The sequence below is a fragment of the Mustela nigripes genome, chromosome 2, assembly GCF_022355385.1.
Source record: "Mustela nigripes isolate SB6536 chromosome 2, MUSNIG.SB6536, whole genome shotgun sequence".
NCBI classification, from domain to species: Eukaryota; Metazoa; Chordata; class Mammalia; order Carnivora; family Mustelidae; genus Mustela; species Mustela nigripes.
The window spans coordinates 127,877,711-127,897,180 of NC_081558.1; the positions used below are offsets into that span (position 1 = coordinate 127,877,711).

Genomic DNA, 19,470 nt, shown 5'->3' on the forward strand with positions numbered 1-19,470 from the left:
GTAGCTCTATTTTTAATTTCTTAAGGAATCTCCACACTGTTTTCCAAAGTGGCTCCATCAACTTGTTCCCACCAACAGTGTAAGAAGGTTTCCCTTTCTCTACATCCTCTCCAACACTTGTTGTCTACTGTCTTGTTGATTTTGGCCATTCTGTCTAGTGTAAGGTGGTACCTTAAAGTGGTTTTGATTTGAATCTCCCTGATGGCTAATGATGATGAACGCTTTTTCATGTGTCTGATAGCCATTTGTATGTCTTCTTCAGAGAATTGTCTGTTCATGTCTCCTGCCCATTTTTTGAATGTGATTATTTGTTTTGTGTGTGTTGAGTTTGAGGAGTTCTTTATAGATCTTGGATATCAGCCCTTTGTCTATAGTGTCATTTGTGAATATCTTCTTCCATTCTGTAGGTTGCCTCTTTGTTTTGTTGACTGTTTCCTTTGTTGTGCAGAAACTTTTGATCTTAATGCAGTCCCCAAAGTTCATTTTTCCATGTTTCCTTTGCCTCTGAAGACATGTCTTGAAAGAAGTTGTGGCCGATATTGAAGAGGTTACTGCCTATGTTCTCTTCTAGGATTTTGATAGATTCCTGCCTCACATTGAGGTCTTTCACCCATTTCTCTATGTATTGTGTAAGAGAATGATCTAGTTTCATTATTCTATACATAGCTCTCCAATTTTCCCAGCACCATTTATTGAAGAGACTCTTTTTCCCACTGTATGTTTTTTCCTGCTTTGTCGAAGATTATTTGACTATAATGTTGAGGGTCTATATCTGGGCTCTCTAATCTGTTCTATTTGTCTATGTGTCTGTTTTTGTGCCAGTACCATGCTGATTTGGTGATTACAGCTTTCTTGTAAAGCTTGAAATCAGGCAACGTGATGCCCTCAGTTTTGTTTTTCTTTTTCAACATTTCCTTGGCAATTTGGGATCTCTTCTGGTTCCATATAAATTTTAGGATTGTTTGTTCCAGCTCTTTGAAAAATGCCGTGGAATTCTGATCGGGATGGCATTGAAAGTATAGATGGCTCTGGGCAGTACAGACATTTTAACAATGTTTATTCTTCCAGTTCATGAGCATGGAATGGTCTTCTATCTTTTTGTATCTTCTTCAGTTTCTTTCATGAGTCTTCTGTAGTTCTCAAGTACAGACCTTTTAACTCTTTGGTTAGATTTATTCCCAGGTATCTTATGGTTCTTGGTGCTATAGCAGGTGGAATCGATTCTCTCATTTCCCTTTCTAAATTTTCATTGTTAGTGTATAAGAAAGCAGAAGGCCAGGGTCCTAAAGAGCACCTGCCAGCACCCATACCAAGCATTCTCAGGTGTAGGGGGAGCGCACTCACAGCCTGCGGTCACTCAGGTCATGCAGAGCACAGAAGGGTGTGAACCTAGAGAGTGTGGGTCAGTGCCAACACCAGACTCTCACGCGCGGGTGGGAATATGCCCAGATGAGCGGTGATGCAAGTAGCCAAAATCTGTGAGCTCAGGGATGGCGGAGGCTCCCCCACACTCTCTCTGACACAGGTGGTTGCTGGTGGTGGCCGTCCTGGGTCTGTGGGCTTAGGCCCATGCCTGTGACCAGCTGATTCCACCAGTTGCCGCTTAGGCTCTTTTGCTCTTTTTGAGTGCCTTCAACCAGACTCCAAGTTAATTCTGGTCCTCAGCCACAGGGCACTTTCATATTGGGGTACTACTTTCCAAAGGGTCACTTCTGGTGGATCCCTCCCCCTTCTACTGATCTTTTGATATCAGTCTGAGGCTACCCACTCTGCTTTACTTCTCCACTGATGATCCTCTATTCACGTAGAGATCCAGAAGTGTATAATCCTACATCTCAGGCTGATTTCATGGGCGTTCAGAGTGTTCTGGTAGATATTTAGCTCACTTTAGGGGACCAGTTGAAACAGGGTCTCCTACTTTTCTGCCATCTTGCCGAGTTTCAGAGAGAGTCATCATTTTTTAAAAATACTGACCAATGTGGCATCTCACAGTATTTTTAACAACTGTTAAGACAAGATCCTGGAAAATAGAGCATAATATTGAAAACCAAGCTGTATAACTTTAAATAACTAAGATTTTTTAAAATTGTTAAATGGGACAATGATAATATGGGCTTCATGGAATTATTATGAGGGTTCCATGAAGTACTGTTTATAACATTTTTAGTACTCAGTAGTATCTCTTATTATTTTTGTTATTATTCTCACTTAGTTTTAACATGTATTGAGCATCCGTTATGGTGCTGACACTGTCCTGGATGTTGCACCTCTTTACCATATATCATTTAATCCCCCAAATAAATTTGATAGCAATCAACTTCTATATACACATTATGGATGAGGTACAGACAGGGAAATACCTTGCCCATGTTTACACAGCTAACACATGGCAGAGCCAACATTTCAAGAGTCAGAAAACAGGTGTAATGGAGGCAAGCATGAGGGAGAGCACAGAACAAAGTGTCAAAGACACAACGAGCAGCAAGAGATGTGAAGCAACAGTGCCACAGAGACTTTAGAAAAGAGAGAACATCTTCCAGAGGCCATGAAGTATGATCTTACTGGGCTAGAAATGAATCCCAGGTTTGGCCAGCCAGCTTTGGATCTCTAAACAACTAAATGTGAATGGCATATGGGTGAGAGAAAGTGATCGCAGGGTAAGTGAAGCTGAATATGAGAATATGAATGTCATGACCAGCTGCACTAGTGATTGCAAAATGTTCGCTTACTTTAACCTATTGGACACTGATACAAATTGGAATCAGGTTTACATTAAACAGTGTCCAGATATGCTCCTATGGGACAGAAAGCATTTTTAGTTCAACCCTTGAGGCTAACAGCGTTTTTCATATATAGACACACATAAGACACAAACCCAGATACGTACACACAAACACACTCTAGGTAATTGGTCAGAAAGCGACCCAAAACTACCATGTACTTATATAATAGTCTAGGTCCACCACTGTCAGAGGTTGTGTTACATTTTTATCTTCATCAGCAGACCTTAGATTTGGTTTGGTTGGCTCGAAACCTGAACGTTCCAAGGATGACTCAAGCCCACTGAATCAAAACCAGGATTGATAGGGGCCCCAAGGGAGATCCATCCAAGACTTTATATCTATAAGTAAGAGTCTTGGGTATAAACAGAAAAGAATGGGCTATACTAAACTACAACAAGGCCTATAGACCAGGAGTGGCTCCATCTTAAAATGGGAATTCTGAATTGTTTTCTTCATTTTCTGTACCCGTTACCTGTGTGAAACCCCTTTAAACCAATGTTTCCATATGGCAGTAAACTGATGTTAGATATTGTTTTCAAATGCTAAAACATTCATTTTATACTTACTTAATTGTCTATTCAGTCTTTTTGCTGCTTATTCTTTCATCTTTAGATGTATTCTTCAAAAAATTTTAGATGAAGGCCAAGGGAAAGGGGAAATGATCCACATCTAAAATAAATATTGTCTCACAAAATTTGAATGAAGCACATGATTAACACTATATATATATATGTATTGATTGAGATTATGATTTCAAATTATATTTTGATTAGAAGGCAATGTGGGTTAGCATATTAACTTTGAGTTGGAATGGACCTAAATTTCAATACCAACTTTGTCTCCTGTTTTGAATGTAAGACTGGAAATCAACCTCCTCAATCTTCTACTTTCTTAATTAATGGGACTAATGCTAACTTCCTCAGGTTTTTGTGAAGATTAAAAACTATAATCTGTATTAAATGTCTAACACATGGAAGTACTGCTTCACACCTGGCTATTCATGACTCCAGTAATTATGGATAATTAGAAATTGGCTGTAGATTATACTTTTATTAAATGGTTGAATGAGTTTCTATTGCTGTAGGTTTCATTGGACTATATTATGAGCAGGACTTAGCTTAGTTTAAATGACTCTCCACCGATAATTAGGCATTATTAAAAGTTGTAATAAGTCTTGCAGTATTCTTGTCATTATCCTAAAACTATTGTGCTAAAAATAGCCAATTTTTAGGTGAACTAGAACATTTATTTTCCACCTTTCAGATGCCTACACTCTATTTAGTTGTTAAAAAGAGTGTGGTAATAAAAACAGGGAAAAAATGGAAAGATTTCAAAACCATTCGGCTGCATTATCTTTTTTAGCTGAAAGTGAAAAGAAAGAAGTTGAAAACAGTGACATAACACAAGCTATTTTCATCATCAGTAGATTTTAATGCCCATGTTGTATCCCTCCTCAGGGCTCTGAATAAGTAAATATTTTCTGAAAGTATGTAATATATTACCAAGATATAATTCAGGTCCAGTAAATTTCTGCCATAACATGTTCATTTTTTTGAACAATTATAATTAAAAAGCTTGCTCAGTATTTGGCAACTAAAACAGTGATCTAATTGGACTTATTACTCAAGCTGATTTCTAGCCCTGGGTATGGACCTAGCTATTAGCTAAGCCTTGTCTGGAGAGCACAGGGGCAAATGCCCTTCAGTTCACAGACTGAGTTCCTTAGGCAGGACTTGTCCTGGAATTTCACTGATGAAAGAAATATACAGACCTCCTTGCTCTTTTCTTTTGTTAAGTTTCCAACCTGGTTTTAAAATGCATATGAATGCTTCTGGCATCTATAAAGTCAATAAGCACTAGCTTTTTTTTTTTTTTTTTCTTCCCCTTCCTTTTTAGTGAAATGGTAAACAGATTCAGTATTCTGTTAACTTGGAGTCATAGATCAGCCTGTGAGACTCTGAGATTCTCTGGCTAGAGTCTTCAAGTCAGGTAAATTGAAGTTTAAAGATTTTAGTGGAAGCTAGAGTCCTACCTTAAGGCCTGCAAAGGGAAGTAGTGGCCAGCAATCTTTTTCCCTCCTATAATTTTTATCTTTTATTTTATTTAAAGAAATTTAGTTTTCTTTCTGTCTTTTACACCATTTACAGGACCTATTGAGAAGATACTAGGTATGTTCGTAAATTAAAGGAAGTCACATCAGCTGTGACAGTGGAAGAATAATAGATTATTAATGTCTCTCTGTACTTCAGTAGCCAACACTCTTCTCCAAGGGCTGTTGGCTCCTTTTCCCTTCCATAGTATTTTGGATGTATGCCAGGAACCATCTTTGATGGTGTGAAAAACAGAGTATATACAGTTGCTGGAGGGAAACTTTACTTTTCTAGGGAAGGAGCCAAGCAGTTGAAAACTTAGAACTCTCACCCTGTTTTATTAGATAATTATACCTTCAAAAAATATAGTATTTTCTTGCCACCAACCATTTATCTGGGAAGCAAGCTATTAGTAACTTCAGAACAGCCAGGGGACCTGGGGGAAAATGGTATTATATATATGAGGAAATGTAATTGGGCTAATGAAAGCAAAAGGTTTCACATTATAATTTCTTCCAAATCATCCATTTTGTAGAAAACATTTTGGTAGCAAATGTATATAATTTTTCAAGAATTTTCCTCTTCATTTTTTTTAACAGATTTAAAGTAGAACAAAAATTAGACTTCAAAGAAGCTCTGTATTCTTTGAATATAACTGAGATATTTAGTGGTGGCTGTGACCTTTCTGGAATAACAGGTAGTGTGATAAATAATTCTCATATTATTATGTTAATATGTTTTCTTAGTAACTCTGTTCACTGACTGATCTGAAAGAGCGTTCAGCCCCAGAAAATACATACAAACCCAGTGGCTAAATGTCATGTTGAGCTGTCTGTAAACAAGCACTTTATTTTGCATTTAAGCCATTTTCCTTAATGAAAGTCAGAGAGCATTTTAGAATGTTAGATAAGCCTTCTCACCATGCTTGTAATGAAACTATGTAGGTAAAGTATTGTACTGACTTTTATTTCAGCCCTGCTTGGATTTCCTTATCTGAATAATGGGAATTACAACTTTGAGGCTCTCATCTACTCGGAGCTAATAAAACTCTTATACACCAATTTGCAAATGTTAATTTGGTAATATTGGAGCCCATGAAATAGGCATCCACAAGCTGCTAGATGATGAACACAATGTAGAAATTGTAATGCCACAGCTTGCAGATTTAGCTTTGAGACTAACAACGCATCTGAGTAGATGGAGCTTTTATGCTAACTCACACCTGGGAAACTGCACATGCCTAAGATGCTCACTCACACAACAAAGCCCAAGACAGTCTTTTATTTTCTCTTGTCTTGGCAGTACCCACTAGTTCAAAAATATCTAACTAAAGAGAAAAAAGATGGACGAAGAGGGCCAATTTGTCCCAAGTTTTTTACCCCCTTTTAAATTCAGTCTTCTGTTTTATTAAAAAAAAAAAAAGGCATAAAAATACAAGCCTGTCTGTCTGATAGGGTTTTATATCATAACATGGAAATATTGTGTATTCCTATATAAGTGTCTAGTCTTTGGAGAAGTAGTCATTAATTTATTCACTCATCAATTATGTGGGTAAATGAATAGAAGGAATGAGCTTTCCTGGTGGAGGAGGTGGGTGGGATCCACTGGTGACAGATGTTCATTATTACCTTCACACATGATTTAGCTACTTGTTCGCACCCTGACAGAGAGCTCTGACTTCTCGGACAATTTCATCAGCATCAGGAAAGAGGCAGTCAATGTTAAATACTGCAACAGCATGCTATCTGCGTGTGTGCTGGAACACAACCATCTCGGCAACCTAAAATCAACCAACTTATTTTTCAAGCATGTCTTCCTGTTAGCCTTCTTTCTAGCCTTCAGAAGCTTACTTGCTATACATCAGACATTTTCAACAGCCACTTGCTCTACAAATCCCCAGCAATTGGTGACTTCTATAAAATCTCCTTAGAAGTCTCCTTTTGTAGGCAGATTTATCATAGAATACCTCCAAAATGTTTTATAAGAGAATTTGTGCAAGAGAATAACTTGAAACAGCAAAAAACAAATGTCTAGCCTTTTCTGCTCTTTCTCTGTGCTCTTTCTTTGAGTTGCCTATTTGAGTTGCTTTAACTGCTTTGGTTCTATTTTACTGCTGGAAATAAAATATCCAGGGCCCTCACTGGCACCACATCTGATCATTAGAACAGCAAATTCCCTGCTATCCCTACTTATCACTAATGCAGTAAACATTCTCTAAAAGGTACTGTGAACCAGTCCAACACTAGGGCTGTGGGATATTTACACAGGAGCTACTACCTTACATTCATGTAATTCACAAGCTTTGAATGAAATGTTTTCAGACAGTTACTTATGGAAACTTGGAGATGAATATTTGACTTCACATTGCTATTACTTATTGTGTTACCTTTAGTAAAATATTTAAGCTCTCTGAGCCTCAACTTTCTAATTTGTTAAATGAGATAATAAATCATGGTGGTGAAAATAAATGAAAGAAGGTATGTAAGTCACCTGGTTCTATGTCTGGCACATAATAGGTACTACATAAATAGTAGATATTTAAAAAAATGGCATATTAATAGTTACTTGGACATCTTCTAGCAAAAGTATAGAAAGTTTCTTGCCCTCTTAACAGAGTCATACTTGGAATTTTCATAGAAAAAAGGAGAAAAATTATTACAAACCTGAGGAAATCAGTGACTTTATGGAGTCTAGATTCCTCGTTCTGGTCTATTAGCTCTCAAGTCCTATTCTTTCCCCAAGATCACGTCCTCTTCGTGGTAAGACAGGATACATGAGACCAGAGGCTCAGCATGATAGCCATGGAGTCACTTGATCTGGTATCAGTGTTAAACTGGGTGAAATTCTCCACTATACCCCAACAAGCTTTTTGTTCTTCACTCTTGTCTTAGTATGGGTCTCTAGGTCAGCTGCTCTGGGTTCCATATGTGAATCCTGTCTTACTCTAGGTGGTCCTCGGGAAAGAACATGCTTACTTGCCTCATCTTGTTACAGACCATTCTGTTGCGCTTCAAGATGTGCATGCCCCTCTTCTCCACCATACTTGTTTCTGTCCCTGGACATATTCATACCCATGATTTATTTGTTTGAAAAATATTTATTAAAAGCCAATTACATGCCAAGCAGTTTTGTAGGGATGCAAAAAATGGACAAAGTTCTGCTTTTAGTGAAGTTTTCATCTGCTGATGAGTACTTAATAAGCAATTAGTTAATTAAATCGTGAGGTGATGGATGCTGTAAATTAAAAGAGCATCATGGAATAAATGGTGATTAGGTCAGATACAGGCAGAATTAGATAGGGTGGGAAAGGAAGACTGGGCTGGGAAGTAACATTTTTGTTGAGACTTAAAGAACAATGGAGCCAGTCAGGGAGAGTTCTGGGAAAGTGGGTTTTAAGCAGAAGAAAGGTTAGGGTTAAGGCCTTGAAACTTGACCTTGAGCTGGAGCTACTAAATGGGGAGAGAAAGGTAGTAGATAAGGATAAGAGGTATTCAGGGGCCCAAATAAAGTGATCATAAGCATTTTGGAGTTTATTTTTAGGAAGCCATTTTTTTATGCCAATATCGCTTTCATGCTTCTCTTTATCTTGCCTGAAGGGCTTTCTTTACTTTTCTGTGAGCTGCCAGGGCTGGTTCCCCTCTACTGTGGGAGCTGCTTCCTGAATCCTTATAAATCTGCTGGTTTTGGTAGAGTCTGCGTGGTCACATCAGATTTCCCTCCCAAGAGAAACAAAGCTCCTTTTTCTCCTTTCTCTTCAAGCTTCCAGGCCTACCGTCCTTCCTCTACTTTCTGGCCACCACTGAACCCGTGACCATATTTCCATTGTCTCTTTGAGGCACACTGTCAGATCTGAGTGGTCCTGACACAGCAGGAATGGCTGATGGCTTCTGAACTTGTGGCTTCACTTCTCCCTTCTCAAGGGGACTATCCCCGCAGGTCACAAGATCAGAAATTCTTCACACATACAGCACTTCCACCAAGGAGAGAAGAGCGGTGTGTTCGCTCAGCTTGTATCCACACCGGAACAGAATGTTGTAAGACTCTATCTTACACTGAGAAATTTGACAGGTTTTAAAGTATAGCTCTGAAGTGATTTTGTAACAGATGACACAAAAGCTCTTTAGACTTTCATAGCCTCACCAGTCTTGAAAGAAAGTAAATTTTGTTTTAAAGTCAGATCAAAACTGAATACAGAATTTGAAAGGCAAGTTGGCTTTGAGGTTGAATACATAGGGTGGGATTAATTCAAATCTGTAAAGCCTTTTTCATCTTGTCTGTAGACCATAGCAAAGGGGGGCTAAACCTTCTGTCTGTGCAAATATTTCACTTAGTGGGATACCTGATTTGAGGCTTATTCCCTTCTATCTTTGCCTTTGTATCTGGGCTGGACTTGATCTCTCTCTATAGGTATCTGTATCATTTCTACAAGAGCTAAACTACCTTCCACCTCTAGCAAATTAACGAACTTGGGAAGAATTTATTGTTATTGTTTTTTTCCTATTCTTTGTTCATTTGAAAATGTAATTGACATGGCTCTATAATAAGTAATGTAGTAAGTAATAGCTCTGAGTTCTGATCCTTAAATATACTTTCCTATTTTCCAACAGATTCAGCTGAAGTGTTTGTTTCCCAAGTCATGCAGTATGTTTTTTTTGAGATAAATGAAGATGGCAGTAAAGCCGCAACATCAACTGGTAGGACAAATGGTTTCACAACCAACCAAGAGGAAGGACTGGGGGAAAATGTGCATCCTTAGGGCACTGGTGTTTCTGCATGACTCTGATCTCCTATTTCCTTCTTTCTGTCCAGGACACTGTAGGAAGAAAAGAGAAACTGGTTGCATAAGTTATTTTTTGCATCTCTGCATCTGCTGCTTAATCAAAAAGGCCAGGGAAGGGATTTGTTAGGAGCTGAGGCCTATCTACTAATATTGGCTTATTTGTAAATTGCATTTTAAATTGCATTTACCTACCAGTCAGGAGATAGGATCTGGGGAGGAAACTTTCTGCTTAAACATGAAGTCATTATTATTCAGGAATTCTTACTCTTAGGTAATCGTATTAATTTCCTTCTTCTATTACACCAAGTAGGTCCCTACTTTTCTAATACGGTTTTTGTCATTATCTATATGCCTGTGGCTCTCAAAGTTAGCTGCCCATTAGAATCAACTGGAAAGCTTCATATAATCCTATGTCCAGTTTATCCCCCAAAATTAAATTAATAAATGAATTAAATTAGTATCTCTGGTGGTGAATCCCAGGCTCTATCATTTTCTTTCATGTCCCTAAGTGATTTCAGTGTACATCCAAGGTTGAGAGCCAGTTCTTTATGGTGCCTTGTGGCCCATCCTTGCTACTGTAAGTCAAGTGTTGTGTGTAGACCAACGGCAGCAGCATCACTTGGGAGCTTGTTAGAAATGCCAGCCCTCAGGCTCAAATCCAGGCATACTTAATCAGAAGCTGTGTTTTCCAAGGTCTCTAGGTGATCTGTGAACACGTTACAGTTCACGCACCACCTTTATGATAGCTTTCCTTGAATAAATGGCGTTTTGAATAGTGTCGATGATGCATACAACTAATGCTCAAAAAATAATTAGAGAAAATTTAATTAGAAATGCAAAAGCAACTTTAGTGAATGTCTCATAAGTCTATTTTAATTCTTCAGACTTTTGTGATTTTAGCCAATATGTAAAATACAGGCACATTTTCTTACTGATAAATTTCTATAAATGTATATCCATGTTATTAATTTCTCAGTAAATTTGTAATACTATGTGGTGCCAATGGTTTTTGACATGTGGGTGGCTCACACTGGACTCCTGCTACCATTCTGTCATCTCCTGAAGTACTTGGTGTTATTGTGCTCAAGGAACTTAGATTGGAGAATATGGGCTGTTTCAATCTTAGAGAAATTAAAAAGTTGCATTGGATGAAGTTGTTGGCCTAAGTAGACAAATTTTCCTGCTGCTTTTACATAAGAGTCCTTATAGATCATCATCTGATTTTCTCATTATATTGGTGAAGAAAGAGTCCATGACATGAAGTGCTTTGCCTAGGGTCATACTATTAATTGACAGCTGAGTTTGTACTCTCATCAGGTTCTCTGACTCCAGGTTCAGAGCTCTTTCTACTATCACCCACTGCCTCTAATTTAAGTCTAGAGTTCTCTCAGAGGGTGTAACAATCATTAAGGGATCAGCAGTGACCCTGATGTATCACACATCAAAAGTTTTCAGTGTGAGTTTTTTGACTTTCAGGCATCTGCTCAGTGGATGCTCAAGAACAAAAAATCTCAAGTGTTCACCCCAGTGAGGATGGGAACCGTACTGGCTATGCTCCTTTGTATTCTCTCATCAATTCAGACATAAGTCTATACTCACTGATAATTTGGGCATTGTAGCCCTGATACTGCAGGAAGGAGAGTGCCATACATTTTATATTATGAAGGTTATGCTTGATTCTGAAGGTGATCAGAATACGCCACCCCCCAATAAGCCACTTTGTCTGAAAGGTTGTTTTGATAGAAGCAACCCTTGAAAGAAAATGGAGAAAGAGCACAGGAAAAAAAAAAAAAAAAAAGAGTTCTCTACTCTCCCTCGATCTGCCTAAAGTATAAGCAGGGCATAAATCCCCCTTGTGAAGGTGTCTCTCCTCCTCTCTCCATATCAGAAGGAGAATAATCTTTATCACAAGAATGAAAATTGGCAATGAAATGAGTCTGCATAACAAAGCTTATTAAATAACGTTCTTATACCATCTTTTTCCCATATATTTATCTTCCCACAATTTATTGCCCCTTTTTTGGTCTAATCACTTCTCCACAATTTATTACCCTTTGTTGAAAGGGAAATCATAGGGGAACCTGGGTGGCTCAGTGGGTTAAGACTCTGCCTTCGGCTCAGGTCATGATCTCAGGGTCCTGGGATTGAGTCCCGAATCGGGCTCTCTGCTCAGCGGGGAGCCTGCTTCCTCCTTTGTCTCTCTCTCTGCCTGCCTCTCTACCTACTTGTGATCTCTCTCTGTCAAATAAATAAATAAAATCTTAAAAAAAAAAGGGGGGAAATCAGAGGGGGAGATGAACCATGAGACTGTGGACTTGAGAGACAAACTGAGGATTTTAGAGGGGAGGAGTATGGGGAGATGGGTTGGCCCCGTGATGGGTATTAAGGAGGGCACCTATTACATGGAGCACTGATTGATGAACATAAACAATGAATCTTGGAACACTGCATCAAAAGCTAATGATATACTGTATGGTGACTAAGATAACACAGTAAAAATTAAGAAAAAAATGGTAGATAAGCTTTCAAGCCCAACATTTTGGGAGGATATTTACTTCCTTTCTGTGAAGCTCCTTTGGGGATATAGAATAAATAATTTCTTCTGTTAATCTATCTTTTGTCAGTTTAATTTTCATACCCCAGTCACAAACTGAGTGTAGAAGATTATTTTTCCTTCTCTACTATTATTTTTCAGTTCTGACCACTCCTGTTTCAATTTTTAAAAATGATTTTTCATGAGTCTGAAAAAATTTTACAAAATCATCACGTTATTGGTAAAGGAAACATCTGAATTAAGTGTAGAAATATTTAACTTAAAAAGAAGAAAAAGTCCCAGCCATTTAAGTTTATCCACTCTAAATGTTGGCAAATGCTACAATGGAGCCACATGATATAAATTATTATAATAAATAATTATCATGACAGCAAATCTCGTCTAATCACATAGTAAAAATCCCATAATCATTCACAGCACAAATCCTAAAAGCTCTGAACCCACAGAATAATTTTGGAAAAGTTAAAAAAAATAAATTTGAACTCAGATGTGATTACCACAAGCCTGAAGAATAGAAATGAAGTGTAAATATATCTGGATGGGAATTAAGAGTTGAAACATTTCAAGAATAAATCATATAATGTAAATAAAAAGTAAGCATAAAATTACTGTTTAAAAAAAGAAATTTTTCAGCTGCTTTCAGTAAATTAAATCTAGTATCTGACTTTCTTCTTCATTGAGCATAGATAGGACGTTAGAATTATTCCATGAATAATCCAATATTTGTTTTTCTGCTCTTTGATTTTTAAATTTATTTCAGATTTCTCTGTATTTTAAAAATGGTTATTTTTCTACATGTTAGCTCATCAAATGAAATGACTTTTCCTGTCTACAAAAAGTATTATGGATCTATTTTCTTTCCTCATCCTTTAATGTGCTCGTCTAAATAACTACTGTCTCTATTTCATAGGCATGAACATCCCTGTGATCATGAGTCTGGCTCACAACCAATTTATAGCAAATCATCCATTTCTGTTTATTGTGAAGAATAACCCAACAGGTACCTTTTCTAAAATTCTCTGGGAGAACTGCTTGAGTCAAACAGACCTCGTTCTAGTCGCTATTTGTAATCTATGTATCTGAGATCATTTCTCCTTTCAATGTGTTGAATCTTACTGCTATTTTTCAATTTATTCTTTCAGTGGTTATTTGGTGAATGCCTCTTTTATACCACCCATTGTATTTTAAGAGGTGATGGGACCTAAAAATAAGGCCGTGGTAACAGTAGCTGTCAAAACTGCTATTATCATATGCTAGCGGTTTTAAGTACCTATCTCTAAAGCTAACGCCATTCCAAGAGGTTAACTATTTGACCATTAATAGCACAGAAGCTCAGAAAGAAGTTATATAATTTGTCTAAGGTCATACAGCTGGAAAGGGGCCGAGTAGAAATAGGACCTGTTTGTCTCAGAAGTCTGCTCTCTGTGATGCTACAAGAGGAATGGAAAATGGGAGTTGCACAGTTGTGAAGGTTTCAGAGGTAGATTCCAAAAGAACAAATGACTAGCTATGGGCTCTGAGTGGGAGAGAGAGGTCAAATACAATTACAAATCTCCAGTGAGGGCAGTTGGTGAAAAATGATAGAGTTAGCCACAAAAGGTAGAGGTAGGTGTGGACTGGACTGCATTTGACACAAAGGCAACATGTGGAATATTTGGCCACATGTTCTGCACACGATATCAGCATCCCTAGAGACTGACAGTGTGATCTTGGGGATTAGACTGGGGTCAAGTCTTAGCTCTGTTAGCAACTAGTTGTAAGACAAGTCAATGATACTTCCTAAGCCACATTTTCTCTACCTCCTGTTTAAACATAATATTAGTACTCATCCCCTAGAGTTAAATAAAAGAATATGTGAACCTGTAACACTTCCTGGCATGTAGCATTCATTAGGAATAAATCAATAACTATAAATGAGGGAGTGATTGAATACATGAAGGAAGGAAGGAAAATGGAGAAGTTTCTCTGTGTAAGTTGGGTTACATGGAGAAGAGGCATAGTTAATTTTAGGTCTGAATCTGTTTGATTAGCTAATGGTACTGGTATTTTTGGCCCCTGAAGTATATACCAGTCTCTCTTTTTAGGCTCCATGGAGCCAATGCTGAGTTATCCTTCTGAATGTTTCGTCTTGGAAACAATGAGATAGTTTTAGACTTGCTGAGATTGCATCAACGCAACTTCAATTCCCACGGTGCATGAGTCCATGTTAAAGGATATTCTAAGTGTGTCGTTTGATCTATACATCCTTAACCTTTGGATATCTCATTTCTTACAATTAGTATGTAATTATCGAATATGGAACATAGAAATAAATGAAGTTGCATTGGACCTCAATGCACAAGGAAATAATGGCATTTAGAATAATGTAGTTTGACTCTATTTACCAAGTTGATGACCAAGGCAATCTAATTGCTACCAGTTAAACAGCAGTGAAAATTTTAATTCCCAAATAATCCATTTATTTATTTATCTGTGATAATGCTTAACTATCAGACCTTAATGATAATTTCCACTATCTCATGATCTTTATTATAATGAGACTTTCTAAACTAGGGTCATACCCTTAAAGTATTGTTTAAAATGAATGGCTACTCATTTATTGGGACTGTAAGTTGTTGCCATATAAAATGTAGAATGGGCCATTATCTTAAGACAATACACATTCAGTGATTTATTTTTTTTTTCTCACAAATGAACTGAGGATATCATTGCGATTGACAAAAATGGTGCCTTAGCATAGCATAGCAAACTACTAAGTGGCTTAATGTTTTATGTAAAATAAATTCATTTAATGATTACTGAAGTTAAGAGGATCAATGATTTTGATTTATTATAGTCAATTTTTATCATATTTAAAATTTTCTTGTAGTTAAACAGTCCTCTTGTGCCAAATCCAAACATTATTTGTATTTTTCTACCGCATTAGTTTTATATTTCAGTATATTTATCCAAAGCTTTTACTAAGCAGAACTTCCAAGGAAATGAAGAACATTTTTTCTTCTTTTAAGTTGAGGGGCTAGGCCAATGTTGGAGACTTTCAAATGAAATTGTGAAAGATACTATATGAAATGTGCCATTTCTCAGAAAATGAATCATGATTCTGAAACTGACAGTACTCCACACATACTAAAAAAAAAATAGTATTTAAACTCTTTATGGTTTTGGGTTGAAAGAAGAAGCAGACTGCAGGATATCCATTAAAAATCTTTCTTCTGAGCTATTGGTTTTGGTTATGCTAGTGTATTTTAATATTAGAAAGTAAAATTTGCTTCTATCTGATGGAAAGGTTGTATATATACATTGGTTAAGTATGGAGGACACCTCTTTGAGAAGGGGGAATGTAGAGAAAAGTGGAAACAATAATGATTTCTGCTTCAGCCTGCCTCTCTATCCATTACTGTTATGTCCAGGGAGAGTTCACTAATCCATCCAGTTTAGTGGAGAGTAGATTATTGACTGCAAAATGACTCCATTCAAAACATGGTACTCCTTGGTCAAAGAAGCAGATTGAAAAGGCTGGAACAAATGGCTTCTATGCAATGTCCTACACTTCTGAATGTTTAAAATTTTAAACTATTGTCTTCAATTATGAGGTTAGTTTCCATAGAAGTCACTTAAAAAATTTTCCAAAAATGGGGCACCTGGGTGGCTCAGTGGGTTAAAGCCCCTGCCTTTGGCTCAGGTCATGATCCTGGGGTCCTGGGATCAATCCCCACATCGGGCTCTCTGCTCAGCAGGGAGCCTGCTTCCCTTCCTCTCTCTCTGCCTGCCTCTCTGACTATCTGTGATCTCTGTCTGTCAAATAAATAATAAATAAAATCTTAAAAAAAAATTCCGAAACATTTTCAATAAGCATTTTAATGCCTTAGCATTATAGACAATAGTCATTGCTGATTCCTATTGTGATAAAATGCAATATACATCCTGGGAAAGTTATTTTATGGGTCTCCAACTATCTGAAAAACAGGAGAATTTATTTTCTTTTTCTTAGGAGTTATTTTGATATATTTTTTTAAAGATTTTATTTATTTATTTGACAGAGAGAAATCACAAGTAGATGGAGAGGCAGGCAGAGAGAGAGAGAGAGGGAAGCAGGCTCCCTGCTGAGCAGAGAGCCCGATGCGGGCCTCGATCCCAGGACCCTGAGATCATGACCTGAGCCGAAGGCAGCGGCTTAACCCACTGAGCCACCCAGGCGCCCTATTTTGATATTTTTGAGGCAAAGTATTATTGATTATAATCATAAAAAGAAAAAATATGGAGATTATGTCTATTTCCATGTTATTGGCTCTTCTGAGTATCTGTCTTTGGACTGAACAGTAAGGAGTTAATGAAAAGGGACTCTAATAATTCTTTCAAACACATTTCAGTATAATTTTCATAGCTTTAAAATTCTGTAAATTGTATCACTTTTTTAAAATAAACATATAATGTATTTTTTATTTTATCACTTTTGAAATACACACTTATTACATATATCTGTAAGGAACATAAAAATCAAGGCAACACTTGGCAATTGATCCATTCTAGGCACTTCTCTTACCCTAGTTGAAAAGAAAGGTGCCTGGATTTTGACACCTCCTTTATTTCTGTTTTGTCCTCTTGTTCTTAGTTCCTTTTCACTGGCAAACACAGAATGACTGGATTCAGGTATTTACATTTCTGCTGTATACAATATCACAGCAGTGAGGATGTGAAAGCACTAGCAGTAGAAAATATTGTCATTTGCAATAAGCTTAGCTTTAGAGCTGAAGGAGTGCATCTGAGAGGTTTCACTCAACCCTAAGGGCTTCTGTTACAGGTATAAAATGATGACTGCTAATGTCTTTAATTTATAATTTTCACCATTTTCATCACCCTTTCATTACGCTATGTTTGCCTGAGTCTCTATATTTAGAACACCTCTCTACCTCTTTATTTTTTGCCTTCCTATATGAAAAACAGGACTAATACATTTTCCATGACAAGCTATTATCGGTGTTAATTCACTTCATAAATTACCAGAAAATGATTAATAATGATATAATTATGTATTTTAGGCAAAGGAGAAGGTTTTGTTGTTAGATGTTGCTTATTTATCTTATACCGAAAAAAATACTAAATGATCTGTTAAAATATTCAGAAAGACTAATTATTGTCAATTTTTTTCTCCAGAAATTCCTAGTGGTTTTTTATTTTTTTTCTCTTCCTAGAATCAATTTTGTTTATGGGAAGGGTGACAAATCCTGACACCCAAAAGATGAAGGGAAGAGATTTAGATTCACTGTGATTGAAGAGTCTCAGAACATAAGATGATTCCTGAAAAATAATTGATTGGCAAAATAGCATCACTGTGCAAGTATTTTCTACATATCTTTTTCTGTTTTAACCATATGTGTAATAATCGCTACTGAAATAGATCTATATTAATGAGTAAGTGAAATTATTAATAAATGAATTTATTCATTTAATGTTTCTTGTCCTTATGTTTTATAAAATCTATGTGAATCAAAAGCGGTGGACTTATATAAAATACTGCTATTAATATGTTAGAATAGTCTCATCCAAGATATTTTGATATTAGATTTCTATCTTAGATATCAAAGTCTCTGCATTCTTAAAAAAAACTGGGCCATCTGACCCCAGGCATAACAGCATTATCCAGGCCATGCAGAAGTAAGGTCAAGAGACAGAGTGGGCATGGTATGTGGCTCTCTGGAGAGACAGAGATCTAGGATCCATGATAGTAGATGAGCTCTGAGTATTTTACTAGCCTTTTTTTTTTTTTTTAAAGATTTTATTTATTTATTTGACAAAGAGAGAGGATTCACAAGTAGGCAGAGAGGAAGGCAGAGGGTGAGGGGGAAGCAGGCTCCCTGCTGAGCAAAGAGCCCGATGGATGTGGGGCTCATCCTAGGACCCTGAGCTCAAGACCTGAGCTGAAGGCAGAGGCTTAACTGAGCCACCCAGGCGCCCCGACTGTTTTATTAATCTTAACCTCATCTTTTGTTTTGTTTTTATTTTAATTCCTGTTAGTTAGAATACAACTTTATATTAATTTCAGCTGTCAATATAGTGATTCAACACTTCCATACATTACCTGATGCTCATCATGATAAGTGCACTCCTTAGTCCCCATCACGGATTTCATTTAACCTTCCACCCACTTCCCCTCTGGTAACCATCAGTTTGTTCTCTATAGTAAGGAGTCTGATTCTTGTTTTTTTTCACTCTCCCTTTTGATGAATGGATAAAGAAGGTGTGACATATATAAATATACAGTGAAATATTATTCAGTCATAAAGAAAATGAAATTTTGCCATTTGCTATGATATGAATAGAGCTAGGGAGTATCATGCCAAGTGAAATGAGTCAGAGAAAAAGAAATAGCATATGATTTCACTCATATGTGGAATTTAAGAAACAAGTGAGCAAAGGGAAAAATCTTAACTTAATCTTAACTCCATGTATTAACTTTTACTTTTTACCATTGTTTTAATACCTTTTGGGACATTATCTATTTTCTGATTTATACTTTAAACTTGTATGAGAAAGTAAAATAATGAGAACTTTTATAAAGTTTTAACACACATGAAAGTGGCAGCTCAATTAGTGTGATTTAGGAAGCTGACCTTCCAAGATTTTATAACACTGATCTAAGGAAGAGTTAGAGCCAAGATTGTAATCTGTAAAGATTAAATGCAGAACCCTTTCTCTGAATACTTGGAAATGTCAGATCCAAATATTCAAAAGAATACTGCATTCCAATGACTTGATATAATGTGTGTTTCAGTTTTTCCATTTTCATGTTAATGATGTAGAGTATCCTTTGATTGGTCTGGCAATTCTTAGAGAATTTCATGATAATGGCTACCCATTGTAGAGCTCTAATAATGTGTCATGCACTGAAGTAAGCACTTTATCTACATTATGTTAAACATACTGAAAACCCTGTGGGATAATAGTACCCACCTTGCAGATGAAAAAAACTGAGACTCAAAGATGTCATAGAAATTAGCCAAGGACACATGGCAAATAAATATGGTAATCTTAACAGTATTTCCAAATGTGAGTATTTCCAAATTTGAAGCCGAGACTATCTGAGTGAACATAATCTCTGAGTTATAATCCCTTCTCTTAAACCATTTATTTATTTACTTATTTATTTATTTACTTACTTACTTATAGGGAGTGGGAAGGAGAGAGAGCAGGCGGAGGGGCAGAGGTAGAAGGAAAGAGAATCCTCAGGCAGGCTCTCGACTGAGCACGGAGCCTGGTGTAAGG

At 36.9% G+C, this 19,470-nt stretch overlaps 1 protein-coding gene across 1 annotated transcript in view; it reads left to right on the forward strand.

The window, feature by feature from the left end:
• The window catches only part of SERPINI2 (serpin family I member 2), a 33,209-nt gene extending 15,571 nt beyond the window's left edge, over window positions 1–17,638 (forward strand). Inside the window, exons 5-8 of the mRNA XM_059388062.1 lie at window positions 5,473–5,570; window positions 9,481–9,567; window positions 13,118–13,207; window positions 17,400–17,638. Coding sequence (XP_059244045.1) covers window positions 5,473–5,570; window positions 9,481–9,567; window positions 13,118–13,207; window positions 17,400–17,476 — 352 coding nt within the window. The 3' untranslated portion in view covers window positions 17,477–17,638. The remainder of the gene's footprint in view (window positions 1–5,472; window positions 5,571–9,480; window positions 9,568–13,117; window positions 13,208–17,399) is intronic.
• Window positions 17,639–19,470: the final 1,832 nt, after the last annotated feature.